This window comes from Dreissena polymorpha, chromosome 3 (genome assembly GCF_020536995.1).
Source record: "Dreissena polymorpha isolate Duluth1 chromosome 3, UMN_Dpol_1.0, whole genome shotgun sequence".
Classification (NCBI taxonomy): domain Eukaryota; kingdom Metazoa; phylum Mollusca; class Bivalvia; order Myida; family Dreissenidae; genus Dreissena; species Dreissena polymorpha.
Window position 1 is genome coordinate 12701212 of NC_068357.1, and position 17530 is coordinate 12718741.

A 17530-nucleotide genomic window follows, 5' to 3' on the forward strand; every position below is an offset into this window, starting at 1 on the left:
ACCCTAAACAACCTTATGCAAAATGATGATATAAAGAGGCCATTGTGAAAATACAGCCACATTACTAAATAATTGTCATCTGTATACGTGTAGGTTAGCACACTTCTCCTTCATCATACACGAAGACATTGTCTCCTGACGAATGAAACTATTTCAAATAAGCATAATTTCTAGCATTTTTATAAAGTCAATTTAAATGTGACAGCATTAATATTGTATTAGTTTTAAATACTATAAAGGGTGTTTTTATACATGTACGATACCATGTGCAACAAAATGTGTGTACTTTTCTCTTTTTCTCACTTCGAAATATGTATGCAAGCATGATAAATTTGAGATGAATGGACACAAATGCGATGGATAAGCATTTTAAAATTGATTAAAACGATGCATAGAGTGATTATATGAACTTAGTTAAGTCAAAACAATATACAGTATGGTGATTTTTTGCAGTATAGTGGAAGTGTCTTACGCACATGCTGGTGCAAAATAAAATAAGTATTAATATCATACAACGCAAATAAGCACACAGGTAAGTTGAGACACCTGCGGGTACAATTAAAGAACGTTTTAGAAATGGCGTCAACACTTAAAACGATTCCAGAACCAAATAATGCAAGTTCTTATTATTACATGTTTAGTACCATGTAATGTCATAGTTAGAGTAAAATGTGTCTTGTACATGTAAACAATGTACCGGGTTAATGGAATAGTAAAACAAACATCATTTTATAATTAGTTTTACCTTAACCTTTATTAATTAATGATATGCAATTAACAAATAAATTGATATACACTTCTATATATGTACTTATAAAAAAATAAGTAGAAACAATTAATGTTTAAAAGTTACCAAAGGGTAATAACTACAAATATGGCCATCAGACTGTGGAACCAGCACCCATCGCCGGACACTATAGCTGAGAGCATAGAGGCCTTCAAGAGGGGCCTGTCGGCTCAGCGGTAGACCCGAGAAACAGATGTTTTTAACCTTTTAATCAGCACTGTATATAGCTAAAGAAACATTAGCGTACAGTTAATATAGTATTGACATACCTGTAAAAAGTCGCGCCAGTAAAAAATCATAAAAAGCGACATTTAAAGTTATGGTAGCCAGAACTACACTGTATATAGTTGCGCGCCGTGCACACGTCCCTGTACATAAACACCATGTACGAAATTGCCCCAGAGGGGACCTGTACATTACTAGAAGAAGAAGAAGATGGAATCAAAAGCTATGGCTTGTGTGCAGTGCAATGGATCATTGAGATATAATTATATATAAAGGTATTTGTTGATACCTCTGAATGGTTTTCAAGTTATGCCTGATGGACGGTAGTCAAGACAACCTGAATCAAATATAGGATACTTCACCCCCAACCACCATCACCACCCTTTTTTTCTGTTCAAGCCTTGCATGAGGCAAGGTGTTAGGTTTTTTGACCGAAGCAAAATTAGCGCTTCTTTTTTTAAGCTGGGTCGTCTATAAATCTGCGACAGAGGTGCATGCTCTAATTGTTCAGCTTAAAACTTGCAGTTAGTGCACATCTCATTTAAAGATAAACTTTTCGATACGCCCCTTTAAATAAACTCTTTGGAATATAGTGGTTTGTATCCATTTAAGTTTACTACTACCTTCTCCCTGCGCGCACTTTGCCATGTCTGTTTGTTGTCAAGCGACATGTAAACAAGATTTGATCAGAAAAAGTGGTCCAAGTATTGATTTCTCATTGATATCATCGATAGCGGTCTTCATTCATTGATTCGTTTATATGGAAGACAATCGGATAAGACTATTATAGACATTTAAGCTTGTGATTTGCATACCGTTGTAGTATCAGGTATAATAATGATTTTATTTTCAAACTAATTTTGTTTTCGGACAATATTTTCGGATAAAAAAGTTTAACAACGGTAGTTGCTTGTGAGTATTATTACTTTCGATTATAAAATAATAAAACAAAACGAACATGTTTAAAACAACAGGTAGCACTAATCTGATTCTGTTGATTTAGTGCTAACACAGTCAATTGATATCATACTTAATTTCCTTCAAGAAAAATGTATAAAAATGATTTTACACTGTTTATCCTCGAGTATCCTAACATCGTGGTAATAAAGAATGTCGGCCTTGCGCGACGTAAACTGTCAAGAGATCTTGGCGGTTCAACACTTAAATATTACATTGGTTATCGGTTAATGTTACTACGGTAGATAAAACAAAAAACTTGCAGCAAAATATTACATAATCTACCTTTTCATTGCATACCCATTGCTCAGCGTCTTGGTCCCTGTGTATCCTAGGTTCGTGGTAAACCTTCCAGGTCAAAATTGATCAACTTCAGGTTTCAAAATGTTATTTTTTTTGCATTAGGCCAATCAAAATAATTGTTAACTTTAACTTATTAACTTTCATTTAGCTGAGAATTTTTTATGTGGGATTAACAAGTTCTAACTTTTGAACACTGAAAATAACAAAAACACTTTCTACGTATGTCTCATTAAAACAGAACTTATTCCTCGGAACCAGCAATGGCCAAATGCAGTAAAAGGGATCCCCAATCCTTACATAATATAATTAGCTGCGTTTACATAAAGTAAAACATTACTACTCAAAATCAATGAAAATTTCGTACAATATTTTGTAAAATAAAGCTAAACAATTAAAAATCATTGTTCCTTATGGTCATTGTCGAAATTTCAACACCAGATGTGGTCTGGTAGACTAGATGTTTGTGGATACAAAAAGCTTGTTTTTAATTATGGTTTCAACATGGTACCATTTTAGTGTTCATGTGTCGTATCAATAGATATAATCGCAGGAAATTAACATGGAATTTATTGTGGTCACAAATAAATAAAAACGAGCATTTTGTATCTACAAAAATCTAGTAATCATACCACATCTAGCTTTGAAATTGTGGCTATTGCTATAAGGAACACTGATTGTTTAGGTGTTAACTTTATTTGATGAAATACTTTAGGAAATTATCGTTGATTTTGAGCGTTTAAATAGAGACTTTAACCCATTTAACTCAGTGCTATTTTATTGCAGACCATTGATAAAATGTAGAAAACAGCTAAAATATCAAGTCACTTAAACCGAAAAATAAAAATTGCTTGGCCTAAAATTTAAATACTCATTTGCATACGCGGCCCTGGAAAGGTCACGTTGTTTGCTCTGTAAACGAAAAAAATGGGGGCAACACTTTGGGGCGTTATATCGGTCATTTTTCACGTGCTATGAACATGGAAAAGTAAAATATCATTTTTTTAGAAAGGTGGTAATACATTTATTCTTATTTACCTCTTTGAATCGCATTTTCGTTAAATTTCTTCTCGGACGCTGTGTAAACAAACCGCTGTCACTTTTGACATAAGTCGCACGCGGAAAAATAACGCACGCGACGAGAGGTCACGAGAATAATGGATACCACGATGTTAGAACTCCCACGATGTTGGGATACTCGACGATAATAACAATTTACAACAAGTTGATAGCACCTAAAATTAAGTGTAAGTAACCAGGATTCTCATTATATTTATAAATGTGCTTAAAGCCATAAATCAATTGTTGTTGGATATCTTAAAGACATTGCAGGGAAAAATGAATAATGTTGTCCCAGGGCGAGAAAGTTGTGCAACCAGTCCATGAATCAAACCCAGGGCACTTTGCTATTAGGGCAAGTGCTCTCCTATCTGAGCTGAGCCAAGCAACATCAGCTCTCATATGACCGAGTTTATACCATGACATACATACCCACTCAAATATGTATTTCTCCTCAAATACACTGATTCTGGTGTATATAATTAACCATTTGCCCCTAAGAGTATACCCAAGTAGCACCACACGATTGGCCCTTAACTTGAACCCAGGACACTGAGCTAACTGGGCCGCCACACAACCTCTCTTCTTATATGACAAAGTTCATTCCGTGACAATATGTCCACAAATTTGTGTTTATTTTACCATCAGAACCAAACATTATTTATTATGTTTGTGTATGGATAAAATCATTTATCCATGACAATCAGGCACTTTAGCACGTGGTGTATAATGGTTTCATCTTTTTGCACTTGGGAGAGGTGAAACGCGATAATATTCTAAAATCTAAAAATTTCATTATTTTAGGTGGGTTGTTATACCAGGAAAACATAAAATTGATTCTAAAAAAATGTATTGAGCATATGAATATTTAGGAGCGCTACCATGCATTTTGGCATTTTGCAGGCTACCTGCAAGTGTATTGGAGACTTTTCTAACACAACCCTTTTCAAACTTGAATATCTCACTTATGAGTAAAGATTTTTATTTTTTGATATCAATTAGCAAAATAGCCATGCTTAAAAATCATACCCCTACACTTAATTTAATAAGATTTATTGCCCTTTATTGTTTTTGTATAATGTATCTTTTCAAGGCTATATTGCAGATAAGATACAATATTTCAACATGAAACTTGGGTGTGTAGAGATCAATGCAATGAAGTAACATGCAAAGAACCATAACCCTACACTGCCTTAAATAAGAGTTACCAGTTTTACCATTTTAGGGCTATATATCAGATATGATTTCAACATGAAACTTCATGGATATCAATTAGGAGAATTGCCTTGCATAAAAACAATTACCCTATACTTCATTTTGTTTTATTATATTCTACATCAAGGGATTTTCACCCATCCATAAGCAAAGTTTAAGTGTGTGGGGATATCAATTACAATTTTTTATTTTTGTTATTCATGGTTTCTGCTGTACTTTTCTGATTATCTTTTTCAAAGGTATTTATTTCCCCTTTTGGGGGAAAGGTGGGGATGCTCTTCAGATGAGGAATATTGAATTGGTGGAATTATTAATTTTGACTCTTAGTTTAACAATATAAGAAACAAAATATTTATAATAAAGAAAACCTCTTCAAAAGGTATTGTAAAAATGTCTCAAATTATGTTTTTACTGAATATATTTAGTGAATTATACATGTACAAAACTAGCTCAGAATCTATTTCTTCCTTGAAAATCTGGAATTCTAAGAATGTCTGAGCACTGAATGACTGGTTCCCCAATTAAGTTATGGAATTAATTCCACTAAATAATGTTCTTGTCATTTTATATCCTTTATTATTTGTGAAATGTAATAAATATGTTTTAAAATACTTAAAATTTATCTAATAAGTAAATATAGGCAGTGAGGAAATATATGACAGATATTTGATTTTGTAAGTAAATTAATGTTATTTATGAATTGCCTTATGCTAGAAAAGTGTATATAGCAAAAAAAAAAAAAATTCCTTAAGAAAATCTGAAAAAATCTTTAAAAATGTTAAGATGACTGATTAACATTCCTGAACTGAGAAATATTAGCTTTTGTCAAATAAAAACAACAACAACTATTTATATTTACTTAAAGAAGTAGAATTAAAGTCAAACACATGAATTTAAATCTGGAATTTTTTTAAGTTCATTGTATTATTGTCATACATATTGATGGAACGTTTTAGAGTAAGCTTTTATCACATGCCATACCCTGTTTCCCATGTAATATAACCATTACGATTATTTTTATTTTACACAGTCATGTGTAATATACTTTTTAAGCGTTTTCATTGGCTTAGTATTTGTTTGATTGACCAAGATTTCGCATTTTGTTATTTTGCTGAAATGACCTTTCAACGTCAAATGACGTCACGAAATGTAAACAACATTTGGGATTTATCATTATGTTTGAGTAAATATTTATTTAATTTGCTCATTTATAAGCATGTGATAAAAAAGATCTGACATTCGTTGTCATATCATACCATATTTGATTAAACTCGTCCAGGAAATTTGTTAGTAAGCTCGCCAAAGGCTCCTCCTAAACTTGTTTAATAAAATATGGTATGATATAACTTGAACATACAGTTTCTTCATACTTGTAAATAGGAAAACAAAATGACCCTGTTTATTGTGGATCAAATGAATACTATAGTTATGCCCGATTTAAAGGATTTGACATGTTCTAAGATCCTTTTGTAAAAGAGTATCAAGAAACAAACTCTTAGGCAGTTTTCAGATGATCAAGTTATCATAATCAAGCTGTGTTTTTGAATCAGGGGACTTGAGTATTAGATCTACACATCATTGGTATAAATATAGGATCTGGCACAAGTTGTCATATCTCTGCCTTCATATTTACAACCTCTTTTTCAATGTCTGTACAATTGTACATGTATCTGGCCTTTTTGTAGTAACATGTCATTTTATTTGTAAAAAGTAATTATAAATAAAAGACAGGTATATTTTATATGCAGTTTACTACAAGGAACTTTGATTTTATAAATACCACTTTTGATCCAGCACATGGTGCATACAAACTTGTAAGACGACAGCAATCTACCACTTATGTGATTTAAGGATTAATTGGGAGATCAATCGTGGATTTATTTCGTAAAATCATGTAAGATCAACAACAAATGAATCGTTATCCAATTGCCAACAGGTGAAATAAGAATGATTGTAGAGTAGTCACTTAACATTTAGTTTAAATAGCTGTGTGGACAATTTTACCTTGCTTTATTTAAAATGTAATCTAGCAGAAATAATATTCTAATAATGATAGGTCTGATTGTAAAGACCATACAACTCTGCATCTTGATAATAAAAACACAAATAATATATGTGTATGTTGGGGCATGTTGCTTTAACAAAATTGCCTGCTGGCTGTTAAAAGAGTCTAAAACTTTATGTAAAATTTGCAAAAAAACTACTAAAATCTTTAGATTTAGTGCTTTCAATCATGAGCATTATTGGGCAGGTAAATATTTATTTGCACTATATGATTTTCAGACAATATTTTATAAATTAATGAAAACGATATATTTCTGTAACTAAAAACTACTTGTATGTATGGTAATCGTAAATCAATAGTTATTTAACAGTGTTGTATCATAGTTTCTTTATAAAATAGGTAATATGTTTTACTCAATTAACCCTTTGCATGCTGGGAAATTTGTCATCTGCTAAAATGTCGTCTGCTGAATTTCTAAAATTAGCATTTTCTTCGATTTTTTTCAAAGAATACTATCAGAATAGCAAACAGTTTGGATCCTGATGAGACGCCACGTTCTGTGGCATCTCATCTGGATCCAAACTGTTTGCAAAGGCCTTTAAAATTCAGCTCCAGCGCTTTAAGGGTTAACAAATCACTGAGTATTCAACTTTACATTTAAATAAGGAGATTCCCAAAGATTGAAATTTAATTTGTGTATTAATTTTGAGTATCAATAAATTATAAGCATTTTAAGTTTCCTAGGATAAAAATTTATTAAACTATGCCAAATGTATTAGTAATGAAACAATCATCCTTAACCCTTAAAGCGCTGGAGCTGAATTTTAAAGGCCTTTGCAAACAGTTTGGATCCAGATGAGACGCCACAGAACGTGGCGTCTCATCTGGATCCAAACTGTTTGCTATTCTGATAGTATTCTTTGAAAAAAAATGAAGAAAATGCTTATTTTACAAATTCAGCAGACGACATTTTAGCAGACAACAAATTTCCCAGCATGCAAAGGGTTAATTTGATAAGTTGTTGCCCATGCTCACAGTATAGTGAGATTAATTTCTTTTATTTGTTAAAATGTCCAACATATATTTATCACCATGTTTTTGTTTCACTCATCCAGTTTATTACTATTTAATTCAGTCAATTATGGCAATACAAGTCATTACTTTGTATGCATACATAAAATATTGGTCAATAAAGTAATATCATTTCCTCTTGTAAGCATTAATATCTTAATGTAAAGTGCTCTTGATGTGGCTTAAGTATTTAATCAATTTAATGTGCACAGATCAATACAAGACCAATTAATGAAATATGTACATTATATACATCAAGACAGACTTGTATCTTTATAAAATACAGCCATTTTTATCATTTAAAACCCAAACAAAAACTAATAAAATGAAACTTATATTTCCTTAAATAACATGATACATCACTAAGAATATATGATTATAATTTAAAATATAATAATATCAATTTTTTTATTGTATGTCAGAGAATATGTAATTTTATATAAAAATTAATGAAATACATAAAATTGATGGAAAGAAAATGTAATGTAATAATCTATTTCCAACATTTTTACTTTGTGCATGTAAGTGCATTAAAAGACCAGTGGCTTTGGGCCATGTAAATAAGGATCGATTTGAACAATTGATCCTCTATCAATGTTGCAGTATTTAAAAGTATTCATTCTGTTTGACATGCTTGTCATATTTTAATCTCAAATACTTTGTTTGGAGTTATGCTGTTATCAACAATAATCTTCCTATGTGACTTCTTCCTGCATGTTTTGTGAATTTGCCAGTGTGTATTAATAATCAGTGATGCAAAGTTGTGAATAACAAACAGTTTGATAGTAATAGCTATAGAAAAAAGGACATTATAAACCAAAGACATTCAGATTTAAAGCAGATACTGATTATGTCTTAAGAAAAGTAATAACTGTTAAGAAGCTATTTAAAAATAGTGTAATTTATTATTTTGGTAACAATGTGATCTGAAAGGCTTAGGAATGTTGAACTATATATTTTTTTGTCACACTGTTATAGTATTTTTCTTGTAAATTTCAGGGTGGCCAACTTTTTTTTTGAGGACGTTTGTATAACTTATTCTTAAGGAGTTATGGACAGGAATGGAGTGATGCAGGGAGGATCCAGAATACCCAGGTTTGCTGGGGCAGGAGGAACAATGGCTTCAACAAATTACAGGACAGAACCATTGCCTGATATTGGTCAGAAGCCATCAAGGTTACAAATGATGCAGCAAGAAATACAGAAAAATATATTGAAGGAAAAGGAAAACAAGATAATCAACATGTATGAAGAGAATCAACAAAAGGCCTTGCAAAAAGTAAATTCTGGCCGCGGCCATGTGCGGGACTTCTTTGAACAGCGGCGAAAAATGGGCCCCACAGACAACTTGTCACCAACAATGGAGCAGCTGTATCAACAGAAGAAAAGTGAGTCACAAGTGTCAGGGTTTTCAAATAGTTCAGGCAGGGTTAACAATAGGTTTGGGTATGGGACAAATACACAGCAGAAGTTAAGTGCTGGTAGGGATAGGTCGAACCTTCTTGCACCAATACAGAAAAATGGAGGTCAAAATGCAGACGGCAATCCGTTTGGTAAGAAACCTCAGATTGTACGACCAAGGACTTACACGGGTAAAGGAATGCCTCCTCAGAATAAGGAAAATGTTCATGTTGTTAGCCATTTCACTCCGAAAAGTGCTCCAGCTGGTGAAATGTTCAATCATTCACAGAATAATTACGAGGACGAAACTCCGCCGCCCAATCCCCAACAGCTAGCACGCCTTCAGCAGAAACGGAAAATGTTACAGCAGCAGCAACAGGGCAATAAGAATGTCGGGCCTCAAAAACAATTGATGAAAAACAATAGACATGGTCGCAATCAGTTTGAATATGAACCTTCTGACGAGGAAGATGATGAGGGATTTGACGACAACAGCACCAATTCTGGTGACGATGAGTTGAAACGGAAACAGCAGGAGTTACTGGCCCAGATTGAGGCACAGCAGAGGGAATTGGATCGCCTCAGGAATGAGAGGATGCAGGCTGAAATAGAGGTAACATTGGAGGAGCTGATAATTGAGTTACAGTATTTTATTTTATACTTTGGTAGATTATTAATTTTTATCCACTTTTCATCATAGAAAATCAATACTTTTGATAGTGTCTGAAAAATTGTGTTCATGTTAATACATGTATCACTGATCACTCATGAATAAAATAAATGAAATATATATATATATATATATATATATATATATATATATATATATATATATATATATATATATATATATATATATATAAATATATAATTTAATATTAACCTTTGTGGTTAAACATTAAAGAATTTGACTTGCTCTGCTCAGGATTTTATTGAGGGAATGTTATGAATGCTATTTTCATAGGTGTATCTAATACAACAAAAATATTGTTAATTGTCAATGTACATGTTTGTAAGTATAGCTACCCCCAAGTATACCAGTTCATAATTTAAACATCATAGCCCACGCACCTAGGTACTTCAACCAACATTCTCTTGAGGGATGCATTATCAATGTGGGAATCAGTGGTTCTGACCGGTCATATCTGTCCATCTGCCGTTTGCATTTCAATTATTCATTAGTTGATCAGGTATAGCCCTAATTGTGATATTGTTGATTGGACTTTCCTTAAATGGCTGTGTTTTCCTTCTGTTAACTTATATTTGTTCATGGAAACATTTTTTTATCAATTACCTTATGTCTGTTATCTTTCCTTTGAGGGCCTGAATAATTTCATTAGAAATAGATTGAAGGAACTATTTGTTTTTGATCAGTATGTACATAACTCTAAATAAAGAACTTGCATTAATGCAATTCTCATTTTTTATGTGAATGACACTACAAAATAAATGCTCCTTTTATTCTTATTATCTGTAGGTCTTTATCCTTTCCCACTCAGAGCCAAAGTGGAAATGGCTATGTGAAAACAGCATAAAACCAGAACAGCCTGCGAGTGACTCCAAGCCTGTTCATGTTTTATGCTGTTTGCTGCTGATCAGTGTCTATGGTTTGGAGATGAATCCTTTTAAACGTGAATCTAGTAAGAAAGGTCTTACATTAACTTTCGAAGGGACTACAAATGCGTGAAAATACGTGTCTAAGTGGCAAAGTGTTAACCCTTTGCATGCTGGGAAATTTGTCGTCTGCTAAAATGTTGTCTGCTGAATTTCTTAAATTAGCATTTTCTTTGATTTTTTTTCAAAGAATACTATCAGAATAGCAAACAGTTTGGATCCTGATGAGACGCCACATTCTGTGGCGTCTCATCTGGATCCAAACTGTTTGCAAAGGCCTTCAAAATTGGGTTCCAGCGCTATAAGGGTTAATAAGGTGACTCTTGTCCTACACACCACCTGCATTAACATAACATGGTTTGAGGTTGTGCACATGTACAAATATGTTAATTAATAAGCAAAAAAATAATTGAACAAAAGGTCAAGAACCCAGGACTCTAGGGTATGTCATGGAATCATTTACATTATCACACAATGTATCATAGCATTATATGCAAATTATCTAATAAATATTTTTCAGGAACGAAAAGAAGAAGAACGCCGGCGAAAGGTTGATGATGAACGAAGAAAACAGCAGGCAGAAGATTTGGCGAGAAGAAGGAGGGAGGATGAAGAGGAGAGAATGAGGGAACAATTCGATGATGAAAAACGACTCAAGATTGAGGAAGAAAAACAGCGTATGAAGAAAACAGGCCCCCCTTTGTCAAGAATGACAAATAAGTCAGTCATTGAAGCCAGGCACCAAGACAGTTACAGCCATAGGGAGGATTATGAAGAAAACACACCAACACCCCCACCTCACCCTAAACCTGCCAACACTCGTAAATCTGTACCTCAGAAACGTGCCCAACCTCAGAAGAATAGTCCAAGTCCACCTCCATTACCGAAGAGCGATGTTTCTCTGTATGATAATGCTATTGCTCTAGAAGGTGCATTTGAAAATGTGGGTCACCTTAAGGCATGCTACAATTGCGGTCGCAGTTTCGCGGCAGACAGGTTGGAAAAACATGAGCAGGCATGTAAGAACATTACCAAGAAAAGGAAAGTCATGGATTCATCAAAGTTGCGAACAAGAGGCACTGAATTGGAGCAGTATGTTGCAAAAGCAAGCAAGAGTAAAGCATCTGAAAAGGTGAGCTGCAAACAAATTTGACTTTTTAACGTTATTTCCGAATGAAAAATTCAACCTTATAGATAATGAAAAACCCAGCAGACTTCTGTTGGTGGGGTTTTCGGGTGGTTGTATTCCTGTCTTAAAAAAAAAAATCTAGGCCAATCTTCATGAAGTTTTTATAGCGTTCCTAGGATGTCCCTCTTGCAAAAATGTGCTTATGGTTCTGCTTCAATACACAATATAGCAGACATGGCTAAATATAGAAATATGTCTAAACATCGTTTTGTCCTAATCCTTTGGTTAGTATTTTAAAGAATTTAACATGAATTTGATAAAGTAGTCCTCTGCTTAAAGGTTTTGAAAGGTTCCGCACCTTTGCACAAACTTACTGCCTTGAAGCCTTATTTAAAAAAAAAATCAGCTTACCAAATATAATTTGCCCTGAATGGATGCTGAAATGTGTAATAAGTTGACTTTGTGTTCACATAAAAAAATAACTTGTTTAACATACTCGATACTATAGTGTAGATAGTTTCCCAATTCTAAATACAAAATATCAATTTGAGCTGTGCTCTGTGAAAAGGGGGTTTAATGCATTTGCGTAAAGTGTTGTCCCAGATTAGTCTGTGCAGTCTGCACAGGCTGTTCCGGGATGACTCTTTCCGTCTAAACTAGATTTTTTGCTAAGAAGAGACATCCTTTAAACAAAAAATATCATAAAAGCGGAAAGTGTTGTCCCTGATTAGCCTGTGAAGCTTGCACAAGCAAATCTGGGACGACATTTTACACACATGCATGAAACCCCTTTATCACAGAGCAAGACACATTAAAAGTTTGAGAAGTCCAGCATTGTAAAAACAGCACAAAACATTCTTTAAAATGTTTGTAACAGTCTGCTACAGTATTTGGTTTAATTAATATCCATCAATTCAAGAAGATTCTTTTCCTCACTTTAGTCGGGCAAGAAGAAGGGCAACTGGCGGTCACAGCATGCTAGTTTCATCGAGGCAATCCGCTATGCGAAGAAATGCAGTCAGATCGAGAAAGAGGGAGGGAAACTCTCCGACCTCCCTCCCCCACCCGTCTCTGAGAACCCGGACTATGTGCAGTGCCCGTATTGCACACGCAAGTTTAACTCGACAGCTGCTGAACGCCATATACCTCACTGCAAGAACTCACGAGCAAAACCACCCCCAAAACGGTGATGAAGTTAGCTTTGAGTCAATGGTTAATTTATGCTGTTGATTTGCAGCTTTGTAGATTTTTAGCCACTTACTGGTAATTTGGAATGTCAACTTTTGTTAAAAAAAGTCAACTTAGTCAGCAAATGGTTCATTTATTACATTCTTATTATTTGTAATGATACAGAGGTGTATTGTTGTTTAAATATAAATTATTATATTATCTTTACCAGCATATGTTTACAGGATTTTGTTATTAGGAAATAATGTTATTTGTTTAAAAAAAGGTGTGCTGTTTTGTTTGTGTTTGTATGTTTTGTTGTAAAATAAATAATTATTTTAGTTGAAGATTATTAAACGCATTTATGAATTCAATTTATTATTTTAAATTATTCCCAGTACTTTTGTGTACCCATGCATTGCTTTTAAAAAAAAGCTTTCTAATATGTTATATTTAACTTTATATATTTAATGCTGTCTTGCCCATAGTCGCTCAAATATATGTATAAACATAATGGAATGTCACAGAAATAAAAAGTCTTATGAATTATATAAATAGCTGGAAGTTATACCATATCTACAAAAAGTGCATATACCGGTACTGTCATTACTTTTATATTTAATAATTTTGTATTTATCATATACTTAAACTTACTGTATTCTCCACTTTCCTGCATGGAGTTAAGTACGGTTAATGTTATTACATCGGAAACAATTATTTAGTTTATATTGTGCTCAGATTATTTGAAATCTGAATCAAATGTGGTAAAACTTCATTGAATTTAATTGACCATTTCATAATTTTAGATGCCACTGGTAACATTGAGGATTACCTGTATTTTGTTATAGGATGCAAAATTAATCTGAAAACATTGAACTCTATAAGCATAATTATTTTTTGTTTTCTATATTTTTAATCAATTAAGTTTTTGCTTGTGAAAGTGCACACTTACCTGGAGAGGAATTTTGAAGTACATACACATAGTTGATTGAGTATGAACACTTATGTATGCAGCACAAGAATTGTAAATCTATATTAATTCATTAAGACGAGCATCAGAATATTGTTTGTGAACTTAAATTACAAGAAAATGTGCTTGTTGTAATATGCTTTTGGAGAAGAAAGACCATATGGCTTTGTCAACTCTGTGGAAGTAATACATCTGCATAGCTGCAGGTATTAAAGTTCTTTGTAAGTGCATGGTTTTAACCATTTACCACTTATATGCTAAGTGAAAATGGCTGTTTGCAAACAGCATAAACCCAGAACAGTGTGCTAGTAACACGCAGTCTGTTCAGGTTTTATGCTGTTTGCTGCTCACCAGTATCTTAGGGTTGGAAATGAAACCTTAAAAACTTGAATCTGGTTAGAAAAGTCTTTAATTAAATGTAACTTTCCAAGGGACTACTTATGCGTGAAAATAGGTATCTAATTGGTAAAGGGTTAAATACGTATCTAAGTGGTAACGGGTTAAATACGTATCTAAGTGGTAAAGGGTTACCGGGAAGTCAGAGTGAGGTGGCTAGGGTTTTATCTCGTCTTAGATACCCAGTATCGTTTGTCCATTTGGAGACAAAACATCATACTTCCATGGAGCTGCATTTATTTGGTTTATAGCTATGCTTTGTCAAAGTCAGAAAAAGAGAACTCGTAAATATTTGCTTAGAATTTGATTTTTAATTTCGTAGCTGACTAAAATGGGGACTTTTCTCTTGTGTTTTTAATAAGAAATATAAACTGTCTTTGAGTTTAACAATTGTTCTATATTAGGAAACCTTTCAAAAACAGTAAAACAACTTATTTTGCCAAAAATATGTTAACAAAGAAATTATAGAGTGCAATATTCTGCATTTTTTTTAATTTAAATTGATCAAGAAATGATTGGCAATCTGGTATTTTTAATTATTTTAGGTTTTTATGTTATCTTTTTATTATGTTTAAATGTTATGTGTTTAGAAAAAGCATTTTAGATGCAAAGGTTACATTTAATTTGTTTTTGATTTGTTTGCTTATTTTTGTATTTCAATTTTATTTTCAATACAAAGCAATAAGTTGGTGTTCATATTAATACACATACACCCCGTTTATTAATATGTTTTTGGAACGCAACAACATTTTATCTGCGCTTGCTGTTATACAATAAGAAAATTATCTCATTTGCCTGCCCCCTTGAAAGAAGAAACTAGCATATAGCAGTCCCACTGTTCATCTTTTAAAGTGTCTGGATGTTGGTGCGAAATTCATATCTGAGCCATATATTTGACATAATTATAGTGATTGGTTTTGAAATAAGTTTGCACAAATTTTGACCATCCAGAAACATCAGTTTCTGTACCCCAAAGGTCAAGGTCACATTAAAAGTTAAATAACTAAACTTTGGTCATATAACATTCTTGTAAATACCTGTCATAATATATAATTTGTCATATATTAATGGAATTTAAAACAGCTCGTGATAAATGTAAACCATCATAAGATAATGTGTAAGATGCAACACCAGTCCACCTACTTAAAAGGTCAAGGTCACACTTAGGTTTTAAAAAGAAAAATTGTCATATAGCTGTTTAAAATACCGGTATATATGAGCTGTGCTCTGTGAAAGGGGGTTTAATTCATGTGCGTACAGTGTCGTCCCAGATTAGCCTGTGCAGTCTGCACAGGCTAAACACCGACAACAATTTCCACCTAAACTGGATATAAGCGATGACAAGACTTTCTTTAAAAGAAAAATAACATAAAAGAGGAAAGTGTTGTCCCTGCTTAGCCTGTGCAGACTGGACAGGCTAATCTGGGACAACACTTTACCCACATGCATTTAACCTCTTTGAGCGCTGGAACCAGATTTTGAAGGCCTTTGCAAACAGTTTGGATCCAGATGAGACGCCACAGAACGTGGTGTCTCATCATGATCCAAACTGTTTGCTATTCTGATAGTATTCTTTGAAAAAAAATCGAAGAAAATGCTAATTTTAGAAATTCAGCAGACAACATTTTAGCAGACTACAAATTTCCCAGCATGCAAAGGGTTAACCTCAGAGCAAGGTCCATGTAATGATGGATTTTGAAATGACTTGGCAAGGATGGGTACCGGATTTTGAAATGACTTGGCAAGGATAAGTACCATCAGAAGATGAGTCTAGTAGAGTAATGAGACTCAAATGGAATGTCAGGGCAACCATGTCTTGTTATTTATTTAAAACTCATGAAAGTGCAATTCAAAGAACATCTATCATTCTTTCAAAGCCAGGGGATTCTGGCATTCATTTTGACTATACTTTATTTCTTAATTAACTTTTTTAGTACTGAGAAGCCATATTAGTTTCATGAGAACATCATAACCAATCATGCATTTGCATAAATTCTGACAAATGTTTTGGAACATGAAAAAACTGAAAAAATGTCAACCAGCTGCAAATTTTTTTTGAGAATATCCTTTATTTTTTGCAAGGATATTTGACAAGGGATTTTAAGTAAATTGACTGGAGTAAGCAATCAAGTGTTATAGCTAAAATATTAACCCATAATTGGTTCACTCTATCTGTGATTAACGAGTTACTTAAGAACAGGGCCCCCAGTGGGTGCATGCAAACACCCTTTGGTTGTCCCTGAAATTTTGTAATTCTTTTACTGCAGCAAATTTACTTTTTTGTTTCACTATTATCAACATGCATTTATATTGCATTTTGAACTTAATACATATATGTAATTTCATTGGTTTATGTCAAACTGCTGTTAATCTCACATAGTATGTATTTATATTACATATTTGTGGCCACAGAAAAGACATAACTAGCTAGAACACTTTACAGGCAACTAAGTAATTAAAGTCAGTTCATGGTTTTTATGGTCATTGCCTCAGTCTTTAAGTTTGTTATGGATGTACATTTCAGACATTTTGGTTTTATTAGGTTTCCTCCTCAGACTAAAGTTAGATTATAATATAAATTAGGAAGTGCATATTTTTGCAAAGCTTCTATATAAATGTTTTTAGGGGTTGTTATTCAATTACAGTTTAGCATCGTTGTCGCCACAGATTTCCAGGACTGTAGATTTGAAAACACTTGTTCTCTTTTCTTATTACATAATCATTATTGAGCATGCTATTTTCAGTTTGGGTGTAATATAGGCTTTAACATTCCATTTTCTTTGTTCTGGTTAATATATGTGATTACTTCACATACATCTTTACTTGTGTCTCACCAACGCATTACAATATGTAGAAAAGTGTATCCAACCTTTTTTAAATTTATTATGCATTTTAAACAGACAGCTTTTGATATACTTCTTGGTGTTTGTCACATCCATTATTGCATAAGAATACAGAATAAGTATTGTATGAATAGTTGTTGTAATTCACCTTGGCAACCAGTATTAGACTTGTTTGTTGTATTTAACAGAACACTGTGATATTGTTTTATTGGAAATCCCAGATTTTATTTCACTACTAGACACCGTTTAAGATTTGTACACATTGAGTGTATTTGTATTGTAAGATAACCTGTGTTTTATGTATGTTATGGTTGTGTTGGAGATGAAAGAATGGATATCATTATTTAAGTCCAATGTCTCAAATTTATGTTTATTAAATGATAAAACGAAA

General features: G+C 33.1%; 1 protein-coding gene across 4 annotated transcripts; it reads left to right on the forward strand.

Moving 5' to 3' along the window:
• Nucleotides 1-1668: 1668 nt before the first annotated feature.
• On the forward strand, nucleotides 1669-17530 carry LOC127873267 (zinc finger C2HC domain-containing protein 1C-like). 4 transcript variants are annotated; one of them, XM_052417045.1, is made up of 4 exons: nucleotides 1669-1924; nucleotides 8619-9633; nucleotides 11155-11766; nucleotides 12705-17530. In XM_052417045.1, the coding sequence occupies exons 2-4, from the start codon at nucleotides 8671-8673 to the stop codon at nucleotides 12951-12953; spliced, it is 1824 nt and encodes a 607-aa protein (XP_052273005.1). In that variant the 5' UTR covers nucleotides 1669-1924; nucleotides 8619-8670; the 3' UTR covers nucleotides 12954-17530. The 4 variants fall into 4 exon arrangements, with proteins under 4 accessions (XP_052273005.1, XP_052273002.1, XP_052273004.1 ...); XM_052417042.1 differs by having other exon boundaries at nucleotides 1669-1841; XM_052417043.1 differs by lacking the exon at nucleotides 1669-1924 and adding an exon at nucleotides 8344-8483.

What these genes read in the sequence shown, in the direction of transcription:
- LOC127873267 (XM_052417045.1), top strand. Translation starts at nt 8,671, where the DNA reads ATGGACAGGAATGGAGTGATGCAGGGAGGATCCAGAATACCCAGGTTT. An exon ending in GGATGCAGGCTGAAATAGAG is followed by an intron (nt 9,634 to 11,154) that starts GTAACATTGGAG and finishes AATATTTTTCAG; the next exon opens with GAACGAAAAGAAGAAGAACG. An exon ending in AGAGTAAAGCATCTGAAAAG is followed by an intron (nt 11,767 to 12,704) that starts GTGAGCTGCAAA and finishes TCCTCACTTTAG; the next exon opens with TCGGGCAAGAAGAAGGGCAA.